The 21,496-nt window shown below is 42.7% G+C and overlaps 3 protein-coding genes and 1 long non-coding RNA gene across 6 annotated transcripts; 2 read left to right on the plus strand and 2 right to left on the minus strand.

The window, feature by feature from the left end:
- Positions 1-414: 414 nt before the first annotated feature.
- On the minus strand, positions 415-7,665 carry khnyn (KH and NYN domain containing). The gene is made up of 9 exons (XM_057028310.1): positions 7,300-7,665; positions 6,419-6,679; positions 6,181-6,315; positions 3,941-5,643; positions 3,594-3,724; positions 2,352-2,448; positions 2,029-2,136; positions 1,740-1,841; positions 415-1,666 (listed from the first exon to the last, which is right to left on the minus strand). The coding sequence occupies exons 2-9, from the start codon at positions 6,647-6,649 to the stop codon at positions 1,336-1,338; spliced, it is 2,838 nt and encodes a 945-aa protein (XP_056884290.1). The 5' UTR covers positions 6,650-6,679; positions 7,300-7,665; the 3' UTR covers positions 415-1,335.
- A 165-nt stretch (positions 7,666-7,830) lies between these two features.
- LOC130523278 (uncharacterized) lies at positions 7,831-12,554 on the plus strand. 2 transcript variants are annotated; one of them, XR_008949853.1, is made up of 3 exons: positions 7,831-8,280; positions 9,901-11,313; positions 11,438-12,554. It is a non-coding gene; the product is annotated as an uncharacterized LOC130523278 (long non-coding RNA). The 2 variants fall into 2 exon arrangements; XR_008949852.1 differs by having other exon boundaries at positions 7,831-11,313.
- A 147-nt stretch (positions 12,555-12,701) lies between these two features.
- si:dkeyp-74b6.2 (cerebellin-1) lies at positions 12,702-16,269 on the minus strand. Of its 2 annotated transcripts, XM_057028389.1 has the most exons (5): positions 16,110-16,250; positions 15,808-15,947; positions 14,892-15,400; positions 14,656-14,775; positions 12,702-14,415 (listed from the first exon to the last, which is right to left on the minus strand). In XM_057028389.1, exons 3-5 carry the CDS (start codon positions 15,183-15,185, stop codon positions 14,218-14,220), a joined length of 612 nt encoding a protein of 203 aa, XP_056884369.1. In that variant the 5' UTR covers positions 15,186-15,400; positions 15,808-15,947; positions 16,110-16,250; the 3' UTR covers positions 12,702-14,217. The 2 variants fall into 2 exon arrangements, with proteins under 2 accessions (XP_056884369.1, XP_056884370.1); XM_057028390.1 differs by lacking the exon at positions 15,808-15,947 and having other exon boundaries at positions 16,110-16,269.
- Positions 16,270-16,277: 8 nt separating this feature from the next.
- LOC130523242 (E3 ubiquitin-protein ligase TRIM39-like) lies at positions 16,278-21,421 on the plus strand. Its single transcript, XM_057028344.1, has 8 exons — positions 16,278-18,012; positions 18,605-19,186; positions 19,281-19,376; positions 19,970-20,203; positions 20,369-20,516; positions 20,607-20,633; positions 20,713-20,888; positions 20,984-21,421. Exons 2-8 carry the CDS (start codon positions 18,608-18,610, stop codon positions 21,353-21,355), a joined length of 1,632 nt encoding a protein of 543 aa, XP_056884324.1. The 5' UTR covers positions 16,278-18,012; positions 18,605-18,607; the 3' UTR covers positions 21,356-21,421.
- The last annotated feature ends 75 nt before the right edge of the window (positions 21,422-21,496 follow it).

Here is a 21,496-nt window from a genome sequence, read left to right on the forward strand (position 1 = left end):
AACATTTTCTTACAGGGCTGAAAGATTTGATCTTGATATTAATGACATGCAAAATGTAAAACAAGGACCACATTTTTTTTTTAGTATTAACCCATGACGAAACATTCGTCACATAGATGAGGATCAGGAATCCAAATGCAAGAGTAGCAAGATAGATAACCGATTTTAAAATATCAATTTAAAAATATGAAAGTAAATTTATGATTCATTATGACAATTTTCAACGTCCCTGCTGTTATTTTTTCCTGCAGCCACTTGCGGACAGTGGTCTGCAGCGGCCTCTAGTGGAAAGTATCCAGAACAGCAGCTTTAACGTTTAAGCTTGAGGGTGTAACAATAATTCTTACTTTTGCTACTTAAGAGGCTGATTTACAACATTTAATAATGGCTCTATATTGTTGTCAACTTGTTGACTGGGGGTTGAAGGTTTTTATTTTATTTTAGAGGTGAGTTCAGCAATTAAAATGTGTTCAATTCTCCAGCAGCTGAGGAAACTGTGCTGACGACAACATTTAGTGAACACAAAGCGATAAGCATCGCAACATGAGAAAAGTAGAAAAATAAAATACAAAAATGTAAGGTTTCTTTTTAGGTTGATTCCCACACGAGTTCAGCAGGATGCAATAAATTATTAAAGAGAAAGAGAATAACAAGAGCACAAACAGAAAAAAAAACAAAAAAAAAACACACCAACAAAACTACATACGGTGGCCTGGAAAGGACAAGTATATCAAATTGCTAAATTAACCTTGAGGGTGGTGTCGATTTTTTTAACCTGAGAGGTAATTGTGGTCCCTCGTTTCTGGGGAATGCTGGGACAATTCCATTTGATTAACTAAAAATTACACTAACTAAAATTAACTCCTCACCACCCACCCTGAATCCTCATCCTTATTTGCAAAGTGATTTTGTTTTTTTTTAAAATTACGGTAATAGCAAAGGCTAAATAATGGAATGTTGAAATGAGTTCACACATCACGTTCCAGGTTTCTCTTGATGACTCTGTCTAAACTGCAAACGCACCACCGAAACCCTTACAATTACCGATAAAATGCTAATTTAATTTATTCATCAACTCCTAGGGATCAACTGGTCTCGTTATTACAGGGATGGCTGACTCTAGTCCTCGAGGGCTGGATTCACCACTTTCACCGAGGGAAGAAGAACCCCAGATGCGAAAGTGTTGTCTACCTGTAGGAGAGACAGCTCGGCTTGAATCTGACCCCCGATGACCAGAGTCACCCATCCCTTTGTTAATGCAAACTGGCACTGCGCTGTGCCGGGATCAAGCCATGAAACATCTCAAAACTCCGGGATTTCACTCCGGAAGTACGACTAATCTTTCTGCTGCTCCAGAATCAAGCCTGACAGCACGTTGACGTCCCTCTCGGCCGGATGACACTGCAGCACCAACGCCACCATATTGTCCTGTCCAGAGAAGACCTGACAGAGCTGCTCTCTCAGGCCAGCTGTTTCCTCCAGGCTCCTGTCGCCAGCCGGCGCACCGAACTGTCTGGGCCGGTTCCAAGTATTACCACTTCCCATTTCAGCATTACCATTTCTTCGGTCTCGGAAGTTCAGGACCTCGGTTTGGGAGCGAGGAGGTCTGGGGCTCCGGAAAGCCGTGGCCATGCCAGCAAAAGAGTGGCTTCCTGGGTGGGGATTACTGAATAAAAAAGACAAGATTTCTGCACATTCCGATGACGTCCATCTGACTCTACGCGTTACGCGTTTAATACCTGTGATTTAAGCGCAAGAAATCGTCCAGGTGAGGGCCTCCTCTCCCTAGAGGGTCATCCGGCACCATGAAGTGATCCCCAACAAGTGTATACTGAAGAAGTCTGGAGGGATTAAAATCCTGCAGTTAATTTAATGAACGGCAAAACACTTCTTCAACTTGCAGGAACAACTGGTGTTTTGACGCTGTGAAGCTGAATCAGGAAGCTACGCTGTCCTCTTGACATGACGCATAAGCTTCTGGTTCCTACTTCCCACCACAAAAGAGAAGCCGAGGTACAGAGCAAATACCTCTTTTTGATGATGTCCCTCCACACGGGCGAGTCATCCAAGAGGTCTCTCAGGTTGTCGTTAGTCACGATCACCCCGTTTGTCTTCTCCGCAAGTTGCAGCATGAATCTGAGGGGAAATGCCAAAGGCAAACTGAGTACAGAGTAAACACAACACGTTTTGGCTTGTTTCCACAGAATTACCCAGAAAAAATTAAGGTTTTTATTGACCGAGGTTAATCAATTCCCGGCAATGACAGTTCTTGGGAATCTGGTAATGGGCTTTTTGGCCTTGCTGAGCTAAAATTAAAGAGATGGACCCCAGTCAGGTCTCCAGCAGATTACCTGTCATCGTAGGAGCTTATCCTCTTCCCCTGGACCTCCCTGGAGGGGGTGTAGGCAAGTAGCCCGAGTCTCTGTAGCTCGATGAGATAGTGCTGCTCTGAGGCGTGACAACAAAAAAATCGGTTTGGCAGCGACTTAAAGAACATGACCAAAGTAACAAGAAAACAACGAATCCGTCTTCTATTATTTAAAACAGGTGTGTCAAACTCAAAGCACACCTTAGGTCAGGGGCTTAACTGGATAAACATTTCTTGAACACACTAAAAGTAAAGGTTTTTTGGACATGAATAGGAATAAAAACAAAACAAATGTAAAAAATAACATAAAAATGTTCTGTTTTCTTTGCTCATGGGCCATTTTATAAAAATAATAAATTTAAACTTTAAATATCTTTAAATATTTCTGCTCTCCACAAAAATGTTCCTGTCTAAATCATAAAAATTCAAACTATGAGCACGGTCCAAAAACCCCAGGAAATATAAACAAAATTTTGCCTTCTGGCAAAATCCCAGCAACCGTATTTCTACTCCAGCTTACATTTGCAAACATCTGCTTTTTGTCTGAACACAAGACGTCGCACGGCTTCAGCATAGTCCTTCAGAAACTCTCCCTCAGAAACTCTCCTTCAGAAACTCTCCCTCAGAAACTCTCCTTCAGAAACTCTCCCTCAGAAACTCTCCCTCGGTAAACGGCCGGCCTGATCTGGCGAACTCTTCTACCACTTCTCTTCACTTTGTGTTTTCACACTGGTGAAAAACATCTGCTGGGATGTCAGATTCTTCTTTAACTCTTCTACTTTCTGTATCTCCTGGTCCACGTTGAAGGTTTTCAGCTTGTCTTGATGTTTTGTCTCGGAGTGCCTTGTTATATTAAATTCCTCAATTGCAGCCACATTAGCTCCACAGATAAGACATACGGGTTTAATGTCGATAAATGTACTCAGCCTCCCATCGGTTTTGAAGGGCTCTGTTTTCAGAATCAACTTTTCATTTTGGTTTGACGTTACAATAGGTTTACAAACATTAACACATGCTTGGCTTGAATGACGCAAGAATGTTCCCAGGTACGTAACCTATCAGGCAAGGCAGCTGTTGCACTGCATTGTGGGATCTGGAGTTTCTGTTATCAGCGCTTCATATCAACGGGTCATTAATATTGATAATAATAAATAAATGTAAATGGGCCGGATCTGGCCCATAATAGGCCTTGAGTTTGACACATGTGATTTAAAGGGATAGCTACCTTTTGTTTTGGGGTCAACCTTCTGTCTCCACTGTGGCAGGAGGGCAGTGATGTGACGATGACCTCGGTCCCAAAAGTGCTGGACTGCCAGAGCGATTCCTCGGCAAGAGAAGAACAGACCCAACCCGTGACTGCAGAAAAGAAATACGGCAAATACAATCAACTTTTCAATGAACATCAGCCAGCTTCAACAATGAATCCGGCAAATAAAGACCAAGTTACATATATTTTGAAAACATGAAATTTGACGCTCTCACTGATTGGGCCTTGTCAACATCAAAACTGTGTATTATTGAGTTCAAAACACAATAAAGGTAAATACGGTGTCAAAACGTCATCTTGCTCACCTCATGGCCACGTTGCTACCGTCGATGATGATGGTCCTCAAATTTGGGTCTCCAGGTTTGTCTGTCAGCTGCAGTTCGAAGGGTGTCTGCAGGCCCTCAAGGAAACGCTGCTCCCCGGTCACAACCACCGAGGATGTGCTCGTGAAGCCTTGGCGTTCCTTTGCTCTGGGAGTAAATGAGTCTTTCCCAGGCTGAATTGAGGACTGGGGGTCTTGGAGTGCTAGTTTTAAAGCTTTGGAAGCTTGGGGTGTTTTATTCATGGTGCTGGGCTGCTTGTGCTGGTTTTGTTTGGAGGTGGCATGCGTGGGGTTTAAAGATGTGGAGTAGGTTAACATCGGTGGCCCCTTGACCTCCTGAAGGCTGTTCTGGTGTGGGATTTTTAACTTGGGAAGGTGTTGTTGCTTTTTCTTTGAGGTATACTGATTCACAGTAAACTGGTCTGGTGTGTTGTTCCAATCTAACACATCTTCCTGGCCAGTATGCTTTTTTGGCATAGCCTGCCAGGTTTGATCAACAGGTTCTCTTTCCCCTGAAGGCACTACAGTTTCAACTTCTCTGGTTCCGCCCCCTGCTGGGCTAAAATTTGGTCCCCCTTTCTCCAGCACCACGTCATCTATTTCTCTTGGTTCCTCCCAAAATGTGTCGGGCGTCTCCCTCTGAAGCTCCAGCAGCAGGTGGTGAGTAGAGCGATTGGGCAACATGTTGTAGACTTCGGCCACTTTCTGCTCCGCGTACCCACAGCTGACTGCAGCTTTCTTCAACACTCTCAAGACAAAGTCTTCCTCTTGTTCCTCCTCCTCCTGTCCCTTGGCATTAGAAGCCTCTGTTTGAGGATGTATTGTGTTTTCTTTGACTCCTTCTCCGTTTCTGGTCTCTCCATTCATTAATTTCAACCTTGCCGCTTCTGTTGGTTCACCATCATCTCTGTGCTCTGACTCACAAGGTCTGTTCTTCTCTCTTTGGAGAGTGACAACATCTGGATTTGCCTGGGCTGTCTGCCCCTGGTCGGTGCGATCCTGCTCTTGTTGAACCAAGTCCAGTATCTGTGAGGCCTCTTTGGGTCCTGTTCTTGCAAGCACTTGTTTTACAACATCCTCTGTGTAGCCCATAGCTGTGAAGAACTTTAAAAGAAGCAAAAACTGTAATTCCCGTTCATCTTCCTGCCCTGGTTCCTCTGTCACCGGGGTATTTAATGTCACCCCTTGCTCCGAGTGATCTTGATCTCCCAGTTCCTGCGGGAAAAGTCTTTTAGTGCTATCTGTCCTCCCCTGTAGCCCTGCAGGCAGGAAGTGTTGGATTGCAGGGCCTTGGCTTGAGCCTTCAGCCATTGCTTCATCCCACCGGCAAGTTGTACTGTCCCATTTACCCACGGAATACCCGTCTGCTCCTCCCCTTTCATTTCCATCTGTTAGTGCCATTCTACTGGTCGGTTCTAGTCCTGATTCTTTGACCAGATCAAGTAGAACTTCCTTCACGGACCCAGGTAAGACTAGTAGATCCAGGATGTGCCTGTCTTCCCACTTCTCAACCAGAGCTTTAAAGGCCCGGCGTGAATCCAGAGACTCGCTGGACCCTCTCTCTCCAGGATCAGTGCTTCTGGATTGTGTGCACTCGTACTTCTCCACCAGGTCGGCAATAAGGGAGCAGGCTCGCACCACTGGCTCTGCAAGACCCGAGATAAGCAGGTGCCCTCTGGAACCAAGCTGAATCGATAAAAGAACAGCAGAGTTTAGCGCTTTTGAAATTGTTACGCATTCCAAACACCACTGCGCCTTCAGTGTCGTAGGTTTGCTGTTTACTTTTTTGTGCACTGTATTTATTAGCGTAGCAGATTTCAACCATAAAGTCATTGGTCACAAAGACTTTCAGGATTTCCATTTCTTGGAACGAGTGAAAAAATGGCAAAAGTGTTGAATAAAACCACTCTTTTTACGAGTAGTATGCTTCGACCATGAAACACCACAGAGTTACATAAAAGGGACATAACATTAAGATCTGACATATGACATTGACTCAGAAAAGAAAATTGTAACATGAGACTAATGTTATGTTCTGTATGTCATTGTTGCAACATCCAAAATATCTCTAGCTCTTCATCTCTATTAAAACAAGCACCTTAACATTGTCCCAGTTGTCCCAACAAGACACCCCAAGTTAAGAGAGGAAACTTTGGAGGGGGCCGAGCCATGGCTCCCTTCCTAAATGTGAGACTAAACTACACAGATACCAAAAACACTCACCACTATTTGTGCCGATGTGTTTCTTATCAGGGAATCTATGAACAGACCTCTGGCTCCGCAGAAGACACAGTGAAGGACACCTGGATAGGACACCTCCTGCTGCTCCTCTTGGTTTACGACTCCCTTCACAAACAACTGCAAGACAGTTGGGTTTTGCTCAGTTTTCGACCTGTCGACCGCCGACCATCTCCCAGTTTAGCATTGAACAATGAGTAACCACGAAGTGCTTGAGGCTCACTTTGGCAGCTCGCACGCCGTTTTCCTGGCCCTGCAGTTTCAGCCATATTTGTCCGTCACTGGTGTGAAAAGCTTCTTGCTCTCCGATGTCAAACTTCACCCCGAAAATCCGCTCCACGCCGTCGTGCAGCGAGGTCAGCGACCCGCTAAGCATCCCGGCACAAGCGAACTCGTCCATCACCTCCACTTCCCGTCCTCCTCCCCCTCCATCACTTCGCCTTTCAGCCTCCATCTTTAAATGACCCTCAATAAGTTGAACATACTGCAGAGAAAAGGATCAAAATGACCAAAACCAGTAATTTCTAAGGTTTTTTTTTTCACTGTTTGGGGTTGGGTTAAGGCTCTGGGTTTCTATGTGCCTATAAAGTCCATCTTAATTGTGACAGATATTATACAGATTAATTGAATGATTATTACTGTTAACAATAGTAGTCAGAATAATTACTGATTTTGTCTGCATATTCATACAGTAAACATGGTTGAGAGGAAGCAATATCATAAATAAAAGTAGTAGTAGACTAGAACTGGCATCAAAACACTTTTTGATCCATCTCAATCTAAAATGTTAACAAATATCATGACCTCTCAATGTACACGATTTGGTATTATGACTATAAAGTATCAAATACAGAAAAAATAGCCACAATGTTTAATTTCAAGCACGTGAACAAATGATAATGTTAACGCGAAACTCTTTATACTTGGATTCATCTTACTATGCTGTAATATGCGTTTATTAGACTACAATAATACATCTGCGATGATTTGGCATCAGCATGACTTTTGTTAACAGTTTTAAGTTGTCGGGTGTTTAGGACGAGTCTTCCGCTCAGAAAAACAACAGTTTGAACGCGTGAAAACAACCCTGTGCCATTTCCTTACTTGAGGTCGCTCTGCGTCTTCGAAGTTTCGATTCTTTCGCAGTTGCGAAAAGACGACGACGGCATCGGGGGGGCGCAAAGTTCAACGCACGTCCACGTTCACAGCGTTCGTAAAGTTGAGATTAATGTTGGCAATCTGACGCCCTTTCGGCCCACCAGGAAGTCAAACCATCGCCGTTCGAGTCCGGAGAACAAACCGAAACTAAAGCGACGAACTGTTGGGCGGGCGCATTTCTGGCGGCTCTCGGAGACCCATGCGTCACTACAATGGCTTTAAATCCTGAAATCTCCTCACACTCTCGTCAAATAAGTCCCTATTTACACGCATCATTGTAGTTTAATTTAGTTTTCACATTCGAAGCCATGCGCATTAATTTTGAGCACAACAACATTTCAGAAACGTGTATTTTTATGCGCTTTCATGATTGTTTTTATGTTCGGAAACACAACGTAGGCAAAGGGGATTTCCAGTGACGTCAGAAGCGAGGTTAAGTTAGTTTAAAGGAGCAGTCCGTCACCTAAATGAGTCACCCTGTTCTCCTTTAAAGGTGTTTTTATCTGTTCTGAAGCTTCAAATCAACAACACCAAGTTCTGCATTTGTTGTTATTAAATAACCTTTGTCATGACTTTGGAAACTACTACAATCCCAGAGCATTTCCTTAACTTCTGACAAAATAATTAAATCTGAACAAAGCATGAAATCTGAGGTTAAATCTGGGGTTTAAAAGAACAAAGCATCAATGAGTCCAGGTTCTGAAGCAGAAGTAAAAGTGAGATTTCACTTCCGCCTTAACTCTTGAAACAATTTACCATAAAGTCAGAGGGGATTTTCTACACTCATTCCTGACTGGACAATGAAGAAGGGTGAGTCGTAATTATATCTAAGCTTAAATGTTCTTAATTGTCTTTAAAATCTGATGTGAATGCAAGTGGATAAATGATCCCATTGGAGAAGGGTTTGTACGAAAAATCAGACATCAGGTAAGCTTCTACAAACTCATAAATGTCAATTGCATGGGAAATTTAGCTTAGATAAATTTTAACTCACAGAATCACAGTTCAGGAAAGGCACAAGATCACATGTGCACTTTAACAGCTTCCAGGAAATGCTGCCTCAGCTTTAGAAGCTTCTGATAGGACAGCTGGCTCATACCAGGTGATTCACCTTATATATATATATATATATATATATATATATAATATATATATATATTAGTATATTCTGTTTTTCTATCTCTGGCTTATTCTTTGTTTGTGTATATTTTCACCCATTAATCAGACAGCTAATCTTTGTGTGTTCAGCTAGCTAGCTAGTTTGTTTCAACATTTGAGTGAATTGAATCTTTAAAATAATTCTATACACACCAGAAAACAGTTAAATACGCATTGGTTAAGAAGGGTCTGACATTAATTCTCATTAATTAATTTTTTTTACCTATTTTCTAAAATAGTTTTAAAATAGTCATTGTTGTGGTTAGAAATTTGTGTGGGGTGGAAAAGCCAGAAGAAATGCAAGTGAGTTACCGCGTGTCTCAGTTGTCCTTCTGAAACGCTGATTGATGAGTCCATCCTGACAGACTGGGAGGTGATTGGCTCTGGTGGATTTGGGAAAATCAACAAAGTCAGGCACAATCGGTGGTGCTTCGATGTCACTGTTAAACTGCTTCATCACGATGACGGGCAAGTGTGTCCAAGAGAAGTGTGATGTGAACTCACTGACGATGCCAAGCGAACCTGCAGGAGCACTGGGTCTCTCCTGCACGAGGTCCTCAACAACATTTGTTGTTTTCTATATGTAGCCTGACACTTAAGCTAGTTTCGGGGATGCCTTTAGAGTGGCCATCACTGACCTTGTCCTAAATGTGACACATCAGTGCTGTGTATTTGCATCTGTGCTAGCTATCTGCTAATGCTGAGCATTACCTCATGTTGACCCATCAGAGGAAATATGGATCACCCCCCTGGCCCTTGGTCTTCAGACTAGCCGATCAAGTAGCTCTGGGTATTACAGTTACATGCCACCCGAGGCGTTTAATGTGTCGTCCAAGTCTTTACCATGGGGAATGGTTAAAGTGCTGTTTTGTGAACAATATTCTATGGGATTGTCCCTCATCTATTAAGTGCAGATAGATGAAAATGCTAAAATGCGATTTTTTTATCAGTCACATAATACTCTTATGGTCCATCGCTCAGGAATGAAGGCCATATCCATGTGAGTGACTATTTAACCCCTGGTGGGACACAGCAAAAAAGAATAAATCCTGCCTCAACCAATAAGCCCCCCAAAAAAGTCAGAGTCAAAGATTATGTTTTTTTACATGGGCATATAAAATCCATTTCTGCAGGTTCACCAGCATTGCATGATACCTATATTGGACTTGAATGCTACTTTTGATGTGTCACCTTAGCGGTATGTCCTGTGCGATTTGTGACATCTAATGGTGAGAATGCAGCAGTAGATATTTTATTCTTAAATTTTCAAAAACCCAAAACAGATTGATTAGCATCCTGTTTTCCTCAGCAGTGCGCTTCGTCTTTTTGAACAAATATCTCCTCCCGGTGAAGTTAAAGATTATCTATTTTCTTTTTCTTAACGCACAGCACATGACATCAGTGTTCCAACAGGACACGCCCCGTTCAGGTGAGGATCATTGGCCCTTCATTTAAGTGTGGGAACAAGGTTCAAAAGAGAAAGGTGATGACAGCAGTGACTTTCTAGAGATTGAAATTCTTTCCCATAAATTGGTCAATGCTGTAGTTTTTTTTTTTTGCTGCCCTGGCAAAATGTTACATGCATCACTTCCTGTAACTTGAGGGGAATCTTAGCACACAAGAGTGACCTTGGCAAAGTGCATAAAATGACCTCACAGTTCAACACCCATTGACTTGAAATGATGAATAAGACTTTAACACTGCAGATTACTTCAGATGATCCTTTACATATAACATATATCTTCTTTAACGATGATATGAATGCATGTTCACCTTCTTTCATGTATTTTAAAGGTAGTAGTTGTGTTATCAGATTTTAAGTCTTGTGTTTGCGGGAGGAAGCTGGTGGTTGGACTGGAAAGCAAAGAGACGTATCGAGACTGAACGGAAAAAAGACAGGCTAACTTTGAGTGCTGACTTAGTGAGCTTAGATCAGAGTTGACCACTTGGAATTTTCACTTTCAAAACCAACTCCAACTCAACTCAACCCATCTTTTCTGATAGTGATACTGACTCACCTCGCAATCAAGTCCACCTGTCTGTAGTGGATTTTCCCCTACGCTAAAACACCCAAACTTATGTTTTCATTAAGTCAATATACCTATGCCAGTGCCAATGAATTGAAGTGCGGGGATACCACAACAAAGTCGAATGATGAGTCAGGGTCAGCTGGTTCACGATCCAAACGATGGTTTATTGTCGATCCACATTTCACCATGCATGAGAAGTAGCCCGGGCTAAGTCTGAATACTGACAAGAATTGTCCTTCTTTTATACTATTTGGAGCCTGGGGCTACCCCGCCCCGGGCTCCTCCTTCTGGTTAGCTATTTTTACTCATTTTCCACCGTTAAGTACCTTTTTCCCTACTTATCAGAAGTCAGGTGTACCTTACATGGTTTTTTTAAACAAACTCAACAGACCACGCCTTGGCTACTCCCATACTTTCCATTAACCCTCTAATAACTTCCCCGGACTTTCCATCTCAAAGCATACATTCAAGTAGTGACACGTATACATATAGCAGGTGCCCAAACAGTGACAATGGCTAGTACGTTTTGTCTGCATAATCATTAACTACGAAGGTCTAATTGTTAACTCAAAGGTTAAATATTACATCCACACATTTTGCCTCTGACGCCTTATGCCCGTTACCCTTCTTCACTACATGTCCTTCGCCAATCCGATGCCACTGTCGTGTTCCTCAACTTAAGGAAGAACACAAGAATCTCGTGTTCTTATCCTCCAGCTCTGCCGGAGCCTCCCTCAACAACCGTAACAGGAAGGTTGCAGCAGGCAATGAGGTGTGTACGTAAACAAGTCAGGCCAGCTGGCACGATTCCCTGACAGTTCAAATATAACGAGGAGAACAGTACTGCGAGGGCTTTCAATGCACCAATAATGCAAACTTTTGCCTTTTTTTCATAGCGTTTTCCAACCACGATCCAACCCTCAGTAACCTTGTAACGTTTGCTGACCGCATGCCTACCTTTGGGCAGAGCAAAGTGACTGGAGAACAGGTCGGCAACAACAACAACATGACCATCAGTATGACACATGGGAGTCGTCACCCGACGGCGCCATCTAGTGTCCCATCAAGGCAACCTGGGAGTGGGAGGAGAACACCAGGGAACTAGATAAACTAACACGACCTCTTAATTGTCCCTGCCATTTTGTCCTTTATCGTTTTATTTGCCTACAGTCAGCAGTATTCCTTTGCTTTTACTCCATCTGTAGTGAGCACATAGCAATTAGTGGTGTGAAAGTTCAGGTGCCAAAAGCATGCTGCAACAAGTGACTTTTGATTTTAGCTTTAGCATTTGTGTACGCAGTTCCAGTTCCAGTGGTAGCGTGATTCTTCTTTTTTCCATATATATGGTTTATATACAAATATTTTAAAGACCACATGCTTTAATGAAAAAATAATAAAATTAAAACTGCATATTACCTATATTCAGTGAATATCTGGATCATTATGGTAACTACAAAAACCAAAACAAAACTGTTACTGTTGCAAGCTCTTCGTGTGATCACTACTTTATGTTCTAAAGTGTAAAAATACATCTGTTAGCTGCACCAGTACAAATGTTATAAATACTGACAAATATGTTTGTATTTAAATTTTGCAGTCTGTTATTTATTACTTGGGATTGTGTTTAAAGCTTCAAAAAAAAGCTTTTATGAGTGTGACCATACTTTATTTTTGGGGAAAATTCATATGTAGCAAAGCACTTTGAGTTTAAAATGAGTTTTAAAAGCCTGGTTATGTCTGGACTCTTTTTGTCCTCCCGGTATTATTCTCCAAACTGCGAACACAGACTTCTGCTGTGAACCAGGATGTTGACACTAATCTACTGCAACGGTCGGCTGTGGACTCAACGGGCTTCTGGCACTGGATCTCTACGCTGCCCATCCTCCATCTGCTGCCTCACCCATTGCACGGTGAGAAGCATTGACAATCCCCACACAAGGTTTAGGGGTTCAATTTTATATAAATTAAAATGTTAATGCTTATGATACAATAATATAGGATGTGGCAAAAGTATCTGCACTGCTTTGTTGATGTTTTAGATTTTCTTGTCTAGTCTAAGCTTTGGTACTCTTAAATCCATGGGAGCTCACAGACAAGCAGCCTTGTATTTCTATCTTTGTTGGGCGTTACGTGCGAGTTAAGGAGGCCAGGACCCAGATGCAGAGTGAAAAGCAAAAGGTTCTTTATTGCCAAAATCAATGCAAGGGGAAACAGTCCTCAGAACGAAGGATTGATTAAAGTAACAACAAAAACTCTAGGAAAGTAGCAACAGAAACAATGAACTAAAAATCACCAAGAAATGGGAAAAAACCGTCAGCAAAATACAAATGAAAAACAGCGACAGGGCACTGGACAAATTTACAACTCTGGAGATTAGCAAAGGATACCACGAGGCGAAGGGCTGGAGAGCTCTGAGTACAACAATCCAGCACCAGAGACAAAGAGGGGAGAGCTTAAGTAGGAAGCCAATTTAGGCAGAATGAGCTGCAGGTGTGCCAGAGGCTCACGAGATCGGCCCGCCCCTAAATGCCGCTCCTGCAGGTAGAGCAGGAGGTGAGAAGTCTGAGTGACAACCAAACAACAGAACCACAACATGGGGACTCTCATAGACATAATACATTACCCAGCCTGTTGCCCACTTTCCCTTACAACTAAACCCTGACCCTAACTTTCTAATTCTAACTTCAACCTTAAAACTATGTCCCCACTTTGGAAAAAATGTCCCGACTTTGCTAGAAGACTAATCCGTTTTGGTGCACAGTATGTAACAAATACAAGTACACAGACACACCTACACACACAGTGGGGATGGACATTATTGTCAGAACAACCTTCATTTATTGCTACAACTTATTTCACAGTCACAATATCTGTGGAAAGACAAAATTTAAGTATGTATGACTTTAATATTTTAGGTACAGAGTTAAATGTGAAAATAATTACTACATTATCTTTGAAATGTTGACTTTCAATTTTAAAAAAAATAAAAAGATTTATTTCTTATTTCTGTTAATGGAGCAAAACAAATATTGACCAATATAAACATTTGACTTGTTTTCAGTTGAGTTAGAAGCCTAATTTATTCCCCCCAACTAGTTCTACATTTAAAAAATTAATAAGAATACAAATAATTGGAATTAATCTTTTGAACAAGAATTTATACATATAATCATCAATTCAGAATATTATAGAAAAACACTTCCTTTAATTGCTGAGCAGACAATAATAATAACAACAACAATAATAATAATAGAGGGAGTCACGCACAGCTGTGTCCTGTTACCGCTCCTTCGTTGTATCACAGAGTAAAATATATGTAGATCACACAAATCACAAATAACTTGAATCTCATGCCTATAAATGCTCTGAGCATCAGAAGTTTGTTTTATGTGTAACAACAAATGATAAGCGAAACCGTGTATGTCAATGGTCCGTTTGGCCAGGGGTCGCCGTTCGGCATTGCTCGATATAACATGCGCAGTGGATGGCTGCTAGCAAGGGCAGATAATTCATTAGCCGATAAAGCCTTAAAAGGGCAACTGAAATACAACACATTCAGGAACAATTGCTGCATAGTGAACATTCAACTGATATGAAAATGCATTAACAGGGTTTGATGATCTTTTTTTTTTTACATCCTCCTCACTTTATTCGCAAATCCCTCCTAGGGTAGTACCTACAGGAGGAATACCAGAAACCCCGAGAAAGTGGAGTACTTCCACCCTCCCATCAGGTTGCCCCTCTCCAGTTTGAGATAAGCCTTGTCACCTCTCTCCATCATCACCAGTCCAGCATTGGTGGCAGCTTCTCTGGTTACATCCTGATCACCTGCAAAGGCTGAAATCACTGGCCAGCCATTGAGAACCAAGCTTACCTGAAAGAAACAGGTCAGAAAGGAATACTTTGAAAATGTTGTTTCTGTAGCCTCATGAGTAGGGAAGCCATGTGTTTGCAAATAAATAGGTTATCATCTGCATAGTTTTTTTTTGTGAATTTAAATATTCGTGATTTGGAGCATAGTATTTAGATGAAAGAAGACATCAAATCCAAAGATAAAATGAATCAGCATGTAGTGTATCTGAAAATTATTGTTCCGATAAGCTATCATGCTCACTTGGATCGTCTGCCGGTTGTAGACTTTGACAACATGGAAGCTGAAACTATACACTCCTTTTCTTGGAGCTACGAATATGCTTGTTGCTGGATCAAAATGACTGCCAATGTTCACCAGGATCTAGAAACACATTCAAACACCCCCCCACCACCACCACCACCACCGTTAGATCATTTAGCAATGTCCCTTTTTAAACCATGAGAAAACAAAGGTTGACTCTACAAACCATCTCCCACCTGGTCGAAGTAGATGGTCATGGTACGGTTGCTCATCTCTGAGGGTTCATGGTTGGTGTTACGGATGGCTGAAAATGCCACCCGACCGGTGCCTGACCTTACAGACATGCCCAGAGCATTGCCCGATGGTTCCGCAGAAGGGGTGGAGTCACACACCACCAGACATTTTCCCTCTAACATGATTGGTTCTGTGTCATTCTGGCAGCGGACCTGGGTGGGCCAAGAGGACCAAAGGACCAAGAGCAGCAGTCCGGCAATGACTGGGCGGTTAGGGAGGAAGGTCAGGGGTGGCATCCTTCAAAACAACGGCTAGTTTTAGAAGCGTCTTGGGCTCAGCTGGTTGTCGTCACACTGATGAAGTCAACAATTTCTCACATCCCCAAAGGACAGTTAATAAGGTCCTCCAGTCCGATCAATGATGTGAGGCACCAAGATGCTGATTCGTTGGCAGGCGTCAAAGTTGTCCTCAGGGCAGGAGAATCACGGCAACTGGTCCAAGCAAGTGGAAGCTGGGAAGATGTAAATTTTTACTTGTCATGCCTGAATGAACACACGAGCCAGCTTGTGTCATCATCTTCTCAACCTCAAGGTGTGAATTCACATGTTAAAGCTGCATTTTTTGCAGCGGATTACTGCCGCTCACAAATGGGTGGGGGACTCAAAAGCAGGGCTCCACCCCCGATTAGCCCTCCGTGGACTCGACTGAGGTAGCACTACCTGTATCGATAGAATGGCGGGGGTTGGTTTTCTGCTACCTCTGCAATAAGAATGAGGACTGAATTTCTCTTTATCTGTTGCCTTATCAATAAAAGCAACAAAAGCAGCTGAAGTGAGTAACACGGTTGTGCCCATGAGGGTTTAAGAGAAAGGAAAGGAGCTGAGGTAATAATCTGGCAGATCTCTGTGTTAGTCATACCAGCTGGATCCAGGAGGAGAGAACAGCAGATCGTCATGATCCCACCACCGAGAGGCCATCTGTAGGTATGATTTTCTCTTCCTGTGCTGGCTTCACACAAAGCTTCTAGCAGCCATCGACTGGCTGCGGAGCTTTTACTTCTAACACCGGGATGAGATGAGCAGAAAGGAGCTTCAGCTGCTTTGATAACTGTACATTTTGGCATCTCTTATCTCTGGTTCAACATCTTCTCAAGTCGACACCAGGAGAACTTTCCCTCAGACCTGTGAATCAAAGAGAATTCCAGTGAAGACCAAACTCACCTGTGACTTTGATGGTCGGCTCTGATGAGACATGAAATTCGCAGGTTCACCAGACTTCCAGGACTCTGTCAGCCTCATCGGTTCATCTCCGTCTTTCCTCCACTATCCCTCTCTCTCCCTCTTACATCATACGCTTTGCAGCCCTCCTCAGCCTCCCTGCTGCCTTTGTTTTCCCGTCCTCCTCCTCCTCCTCATCTTATTTTATACCTCGGATAATCACACCGCTGACCTCAGAGCTGAACACTTATAGCAAATCAACTCCTACTTCACACCACTTTTTTGTCCTCTCAGACATCCATTAAAGAGAACCTTGATAACAACACTAATTAGAAATAAAGTAGAAAAATTAAGAGGAATGTGACCAGATTATTGATGACATTAGGGGGCAACTGGGTGCTTGGTTGGCTTTTATTACCCTGAGTTCCACTTTAAAGGACATCTGCACAAACAAATAATTTATCACAGTTTGTCTATTGTCAAAAAAGGCATGAATAATCAAATGTGTTTTCAAAGTTGTATCTCGTGTGGATGTATAAGTTAGTTGCTGTTTCTTAAGCATCGTTCTATGTCTGGGGGAGCAGCAGGATGTGTTACCTTGAGGTCACATGCAAAGTGTGGGTGTGTTGTGTACACTATGTGCTTGTTACACTTAGATGCTAAGTAAAACCACACACACACACACACCACACACACACACACACACACACACACACACACACACACCCTCTGTGGATATGCCAGAACCTGCTATCCTGAAGGAAATAAAATAAATGCTGCCCCCTAGTGGCCGATTCAGAACTGACACTGCTGCCTCGCAGTTTTTTCTTTCCTGTGTGATTATTGTGTTATTGATCTAGATACGAAATACAAACAATATTTTAGCATTGAATTATAACAGTGGTCCTTCGTTTTTATTTGAGGCTGACATATTTCTTTTCTTTACTCAGGTGAGTCTCTTACAAAGAGGATTTAAGAGGAAATTACTGGATTGTTCTACATGCCTGATAAAATGGGGGCCCCCTTTGAACTTAAGTGCTCACAGTTTGGGTGGCTGTTACAGGGAAGAGGGGGGGCTATTACAAGGTATCATATAAGATAATCTGTGACCTGCCTGCTATCACAGTTTTGCACTTGCTCATTACATCAGCATGATTGTAGGCAGCTAATATGAACAATTCCTTTATACCTCAGAGGACCCTAAATGCATCAATAAAAATAAACAGTTCTCAGTTTCTGTCCTGACTTGAATACCTTTTGCATCTTAACTTATGAGAAGGAAGATGAGGCTAAGAACGACGAATACATTCTCCTTTTGAATTGTGGTCGTACACAGTGACTATGCTCCTTCCTCTGTCATATTAGATCAGTGTTATTTGTATAGAATGCCTTTAATGTTGTCACAGACTGACACTTTAACCCCAACGCTTTGTGTGTACTTTAGTCACTTATTAACCTACGTTTTCTTTATGACATCATAAATAGTTCCCATTGCCTATGAACAGGACATCTGAACCCCCGATCCGAGACATGACTTGACAGCCAAACTACCTCTTCTACCACTAAAGTCTCAAGAATAAGCACATTTGTAATTGTACCATCCACTCTTTTGAGCTCCACATAAACACTCTAATCCTACAAAATGTAGCGTTCTGCTGACAGGGCTGCTAATGCTACGTTTTGCCATAAATGCAGGCGTCTCAGACATGCGTGTTTCCAGTGGAGGAGACAGACAGAAAGAAACAACAGTTGTTCCCAGCAGAGGGAAGGCTGGGCTGATGAATAACTGCTGACGTGACATTTTCCTGTTCCACTCTCTGTCCTATAATTCATAAAGTAGCCGAGTCACCTGCTTGGCTGTCATAGACGATGAGCGACTGGCCGGGGTCTCCAAAGGGAAGTAACTGTAAGTAAGACAAATATAAGAGCTTTTCTATGCTATAAAGTCACAGAAGTGGACAGAATGGCTAGGCCAACCTGTTCAGTGCTACATTTACTGTTTACTGTCTCTGTTGTTGCTTGGAAAAGTGTTATTTTCTTGGTAACCAGCTTAGTTTTAATCTTGCTAAGGAAATAAATTTATTTATATTCTTGATATGGTTTTTTGTTGTTGCTGTTGTTGAAAGCTTTCAGTAGCTCAAAAGTTAATGACCTGGTCATACAAACAGATTACCTGAGTTACTTTTCAATTGTGATCCAAATCAAAATTCTGGTTTGACTCTAGATCAGTTTATATGTTTATTGCACAAAATACTCAAAATATCCACATACTGTATTCGGGAAAAGGTTAAGGACATAAGTGACATTGTTTTTATTTTAATTAAACTTCTACATGTGGACTAAAGAGTGACTTTGTGTCCTAGTCCAGATGTGAATTAAAATCACTTTTGTTGTAGTCTGGATCTGGACATGGAATATGAACTTCACCCCGTAATCAAAGTCTATCATGGTTTGGCTTCTGGACTGACTTCCTGTTTTCTGTGACTGTGATTCTACAGATAATGGCCTCCTTAGCTATGTTGTCAGAAAAACAGTTCCAGTGCGCCATCTGCCAGCAGGTGTTCACCAACCCAGTCACCACTCCATGTGGCCATAACTTCTGCAAGGAGTGCATCCAAAAAGTGTGGGACAGCAGCGAAATCTGTAAGTGCCCTACCTGTGGGAAAACCTTCAGCAGCCGACCTGAGATGAGCATCAACACAGCCTTCAAAGAGATGGCTGAGGCTTTGAGGAGCATCTGTTCCTCAGCTTCACCGCTGCCTGCGGCCGAGCCAGGTGAGGTGGTGTGCGACGTCTGTGCTGCCACGTCCCTGCAGGTGAAAGCCATCAAGTCCTGCCTGGTCTGCCTGACCTCATACTGCGAAGCCCACCTGGAGCCTCATGAGAGAGTCACCACCTTGAAGCTTCACAGGCTGATTACTCCGGTGAACAACCTTCCCGAACGAATGTGCAAGAAGCATGAGAGACTGCTGGAGATGTTCTGCAGGGATGAGCAGAGGTGTGTGTGTCAGTTCTGCACTGAGACGGAACACAAACACCATCAGGCAGTCGCCATAGCGGATGAGAGCAGGAGCAGGAAGGTAGAGGGACAGAATGCTTTATATTAAAACACAGAAAATGAGTCCTGTATGAAACGTGCAACGAATAAATCGAATATCTGTTCAACTGGATCAGATCCAGATTAAAAATACCATGGAAGCATTCCGGCAGATGATCCAGGAGCGACTGACTAAAGTAGAGGAGATCCAGAACTGCCTGAAATTCAGTGTGGTGAGTCTGATGTCTAGGTTTCATACATTCACATTAAACCGACCGCTAGCACCAGTTGCACTTTGAGCCACACATACCGTGTTCGGTTTGTTCACACTGTTACTAATATAATTAAAACAGCAGGTAAAAGGTCAAAATTAATTAGTTTCACTGAATGTCAGAGACAAGACATCAAATGAAGGAACATTCTAAGTCAAAGGGAGGGTAAACCTAAAGGATGTAATTAAAGCATTGTCTCAAACACGACAAAGTTGTGTCTTGTAGGATTTATGCGTCTGTTGCTCTCCACCTTTGCACCACTGGCCATGAGCAAGACGGTCCCTAGATATGAGCCTGGTCCTGCTCAAGGTTTCTATCTGTTAAAAGGGAGGTTTTTCTTGCAACTATTGCAAAGTGAGAATCTGTTCCTAGAGCCAATTTTGTCAGTAACAGATGCTGGATAAAGAAAATTGAATTGTATATGAACTCTGCGCAGCTTTTGAACACATGCAAATTTCAGGTATTCAAACTGCAAAGTTCTAAATGGGAAAGACGTTTATATACTTTTCATTAATTCTCTGTTAATTTAATTCCCCTCCCCTCCCATTCCACAGGTAAATGCAGAAGATGAGATGAAAAACTGTGACCGCCTGTTTTCATCTCTGATCCGCTCTGTCGAGGAGAGCCGGGAGGAAGTGATGTCGGAGTTAAGGGACAGGCAGAAAGAAGCAGAGAGGAGGTCAGAAAGGCTCATTGGGGAGCTTCAGAGAGAAAGCACAGAACTGCAGGGGAGAAACACTGACCTGGAGGAGCTGCTCAACAGTGAGGATCACCTGCACCTCTTACAGGTATCACCCATTCTCAAACTGCACCAGGGGTTTTGGTTTGGGGGATGGGATGGGCAGTTAAATACAGTATTTTGAATTTTGAAAAGAACCACACAACAACAGAAACACACAAGGGAAGATGAGCAAGAGACAAGGAAATAAATCGCTTTCACCTCCTCTGTGTAGAGGTCACAATTCCTCATGACCGCTCCATCCATAAGAACGTGGAATGAGACTGGCGTGTACCCTAAACTCTGCATGGGGATGATGCGGAGAGCACTGTCCAAGGTACACAACACACTGATGAATGAGATGGATTATCTGAAGAAGGAAGGTAATTCAGTCAATTCTGGATCAATTGATCTTTGCTGATTGTTAGTGTGTTGATGTTCTGAAACTGATTTGTTTGTTATGTTCATGGAAGAAATGAACAGGATGCAGGAATATGCAGGTGAGAACCCGTCTGGATGATTGTTCCATCTGGACTTGTGATGCATTTTGATTTATCACTCTATATGCTGTCTCTGTAGTTGATGTGGTGTTAGACCCGGACACCGCTCACCCAAACATTGTGCTTTCGGCTGATGGCAAACAGGCGGGGCGTGGCGAGCTTCTGCAGATCGTGCCTGACAACCCCAAACGTTTTGACCCTGTCATCTGTGTCGTGGCCAAGAAAGGTTTCCTATCTGGGAGGTTCTACTTCCAGGTTAGATTATTTGTTCATCTCCCTGAGTCGACTGCAAAACAGCTAAACTCTGACAAAAGTTTATATTTCATGTCTCGTGTTGCATCATCACACAGGTTGCAGTAAGAGAAAAGACCTTTTGGGACCTTGGAGTGGTCAGAGAGTCTGCCAACAGGAAGGGGATGATCACCTCCAAGCCAGAGAACGGATACTGGACGATGAGGCTGAGAAGCGGGAACGAATACCGAGCACTGGACTCACCATCGGTCCTCCTATCCCTTCCAAAGAAGCCTGAGATTATTGGAGTGTTTACAGATTATGAGGAGGGGACTGTGTCATTTTTCAATGTGGAGGACCAATCTCATATGTACACCTTCACCGGGTGTCTGTTCTTGGAGAGAATCTTGCCCTTTTTCAGCCCTGGTGTTTGTGATGGAGGGAAGAACGTAGCACCATTGGTTGTCGTAGGTGTTAATCAGGAGGTCTGAGGATGAGTCATAAACTGGATTTCCTTTTTCAGTGAATTAAAGCAATGTTTCTGAAATTTTGACAAAGTAGAATTGTGTTTTGTACTTGTTTTCATCGCAGGTGTTTTGGGTGTGAATCTCATCTTGCTAGACTCTCCTGGA

This window comes from Takifugu flavidus, chromosome 3 (assembly GCF_003711565.1).
Source record: "Takifugu flavidus isolate HTHZ2018 chromosome 3, ASM371156v2, whole genome shotgun sequence".
In the NCBI taxonomy this organism is placed as follows: Eukaryota; Metazoa; Chordata; class Actinopteri; order Tetraodontiformes; family Tetraodontidae; genus Takifugu; species Takifugu flavidus.

Coding starts and splice junctions, on each gene's coding strand:
- LOC130523242 (XM_057028344.1), top strand. CDS start 18,608: ATGGCCTCCTTAGCTATGTTGTCAGAAAAACAGTTCCAGTGCGCCATC. Junction 20,204..20,368: donor ATCACCTGCACCTCTTACAG/GTATCACCCATT, acceptor TCCTCTGTGTAG/AGGTCACAATTCCTCATGAC. Junction 20,517..20,606: donor GGATTATCTGAAGAAGGAAG/GTAATTCAGTCA, acceptor TGTTCATGGAAG/AAATGAACAGGATGCAGGAA.
- khnyn (XM_057028310.1), bottom strand. CDS start 6,649: ATGGAGGCTGAAAGGCGAAGTGATGGAGGGGGAGGAGGACGGGAAGTG. Junction 3,725..3,940: donor GGTAGCAACGTGGCCATGAG/GTGAGCAAGATG, acceptor TCTTTTCTGCAG/TCACGGGTTGGGTCTGTTCT. Junction 2,137..2,351: donor ATAAGCTCCTACGATGACAG/GTAATCTGCTGG, acceptor ATTTCCCCTCAG/ATTCATGCTGCAACTTGCGG.
- si:dkeyp-74b6.2 (XM_057028390.1), bottom strand. CDS start 15,185: ATGCCACCCCTGACCTTCCTCCCTAACCGCCCAGTCATTGCCGGACTG. Junction 14,776..14,891: donor TGACCATCTACTTCGACCAG/GTGGGAGATGGT, acceptor ATGTGTTTCTAG/ATCCTGGTGAACATTGGCAG. Junction 14,416..14,655: donor ACAACCGGCAGACGATCCAA/GTGAGCATGATA, acceptor TGTTTCTTTCAG/GTAAGCTTGGTTCTCAATGG.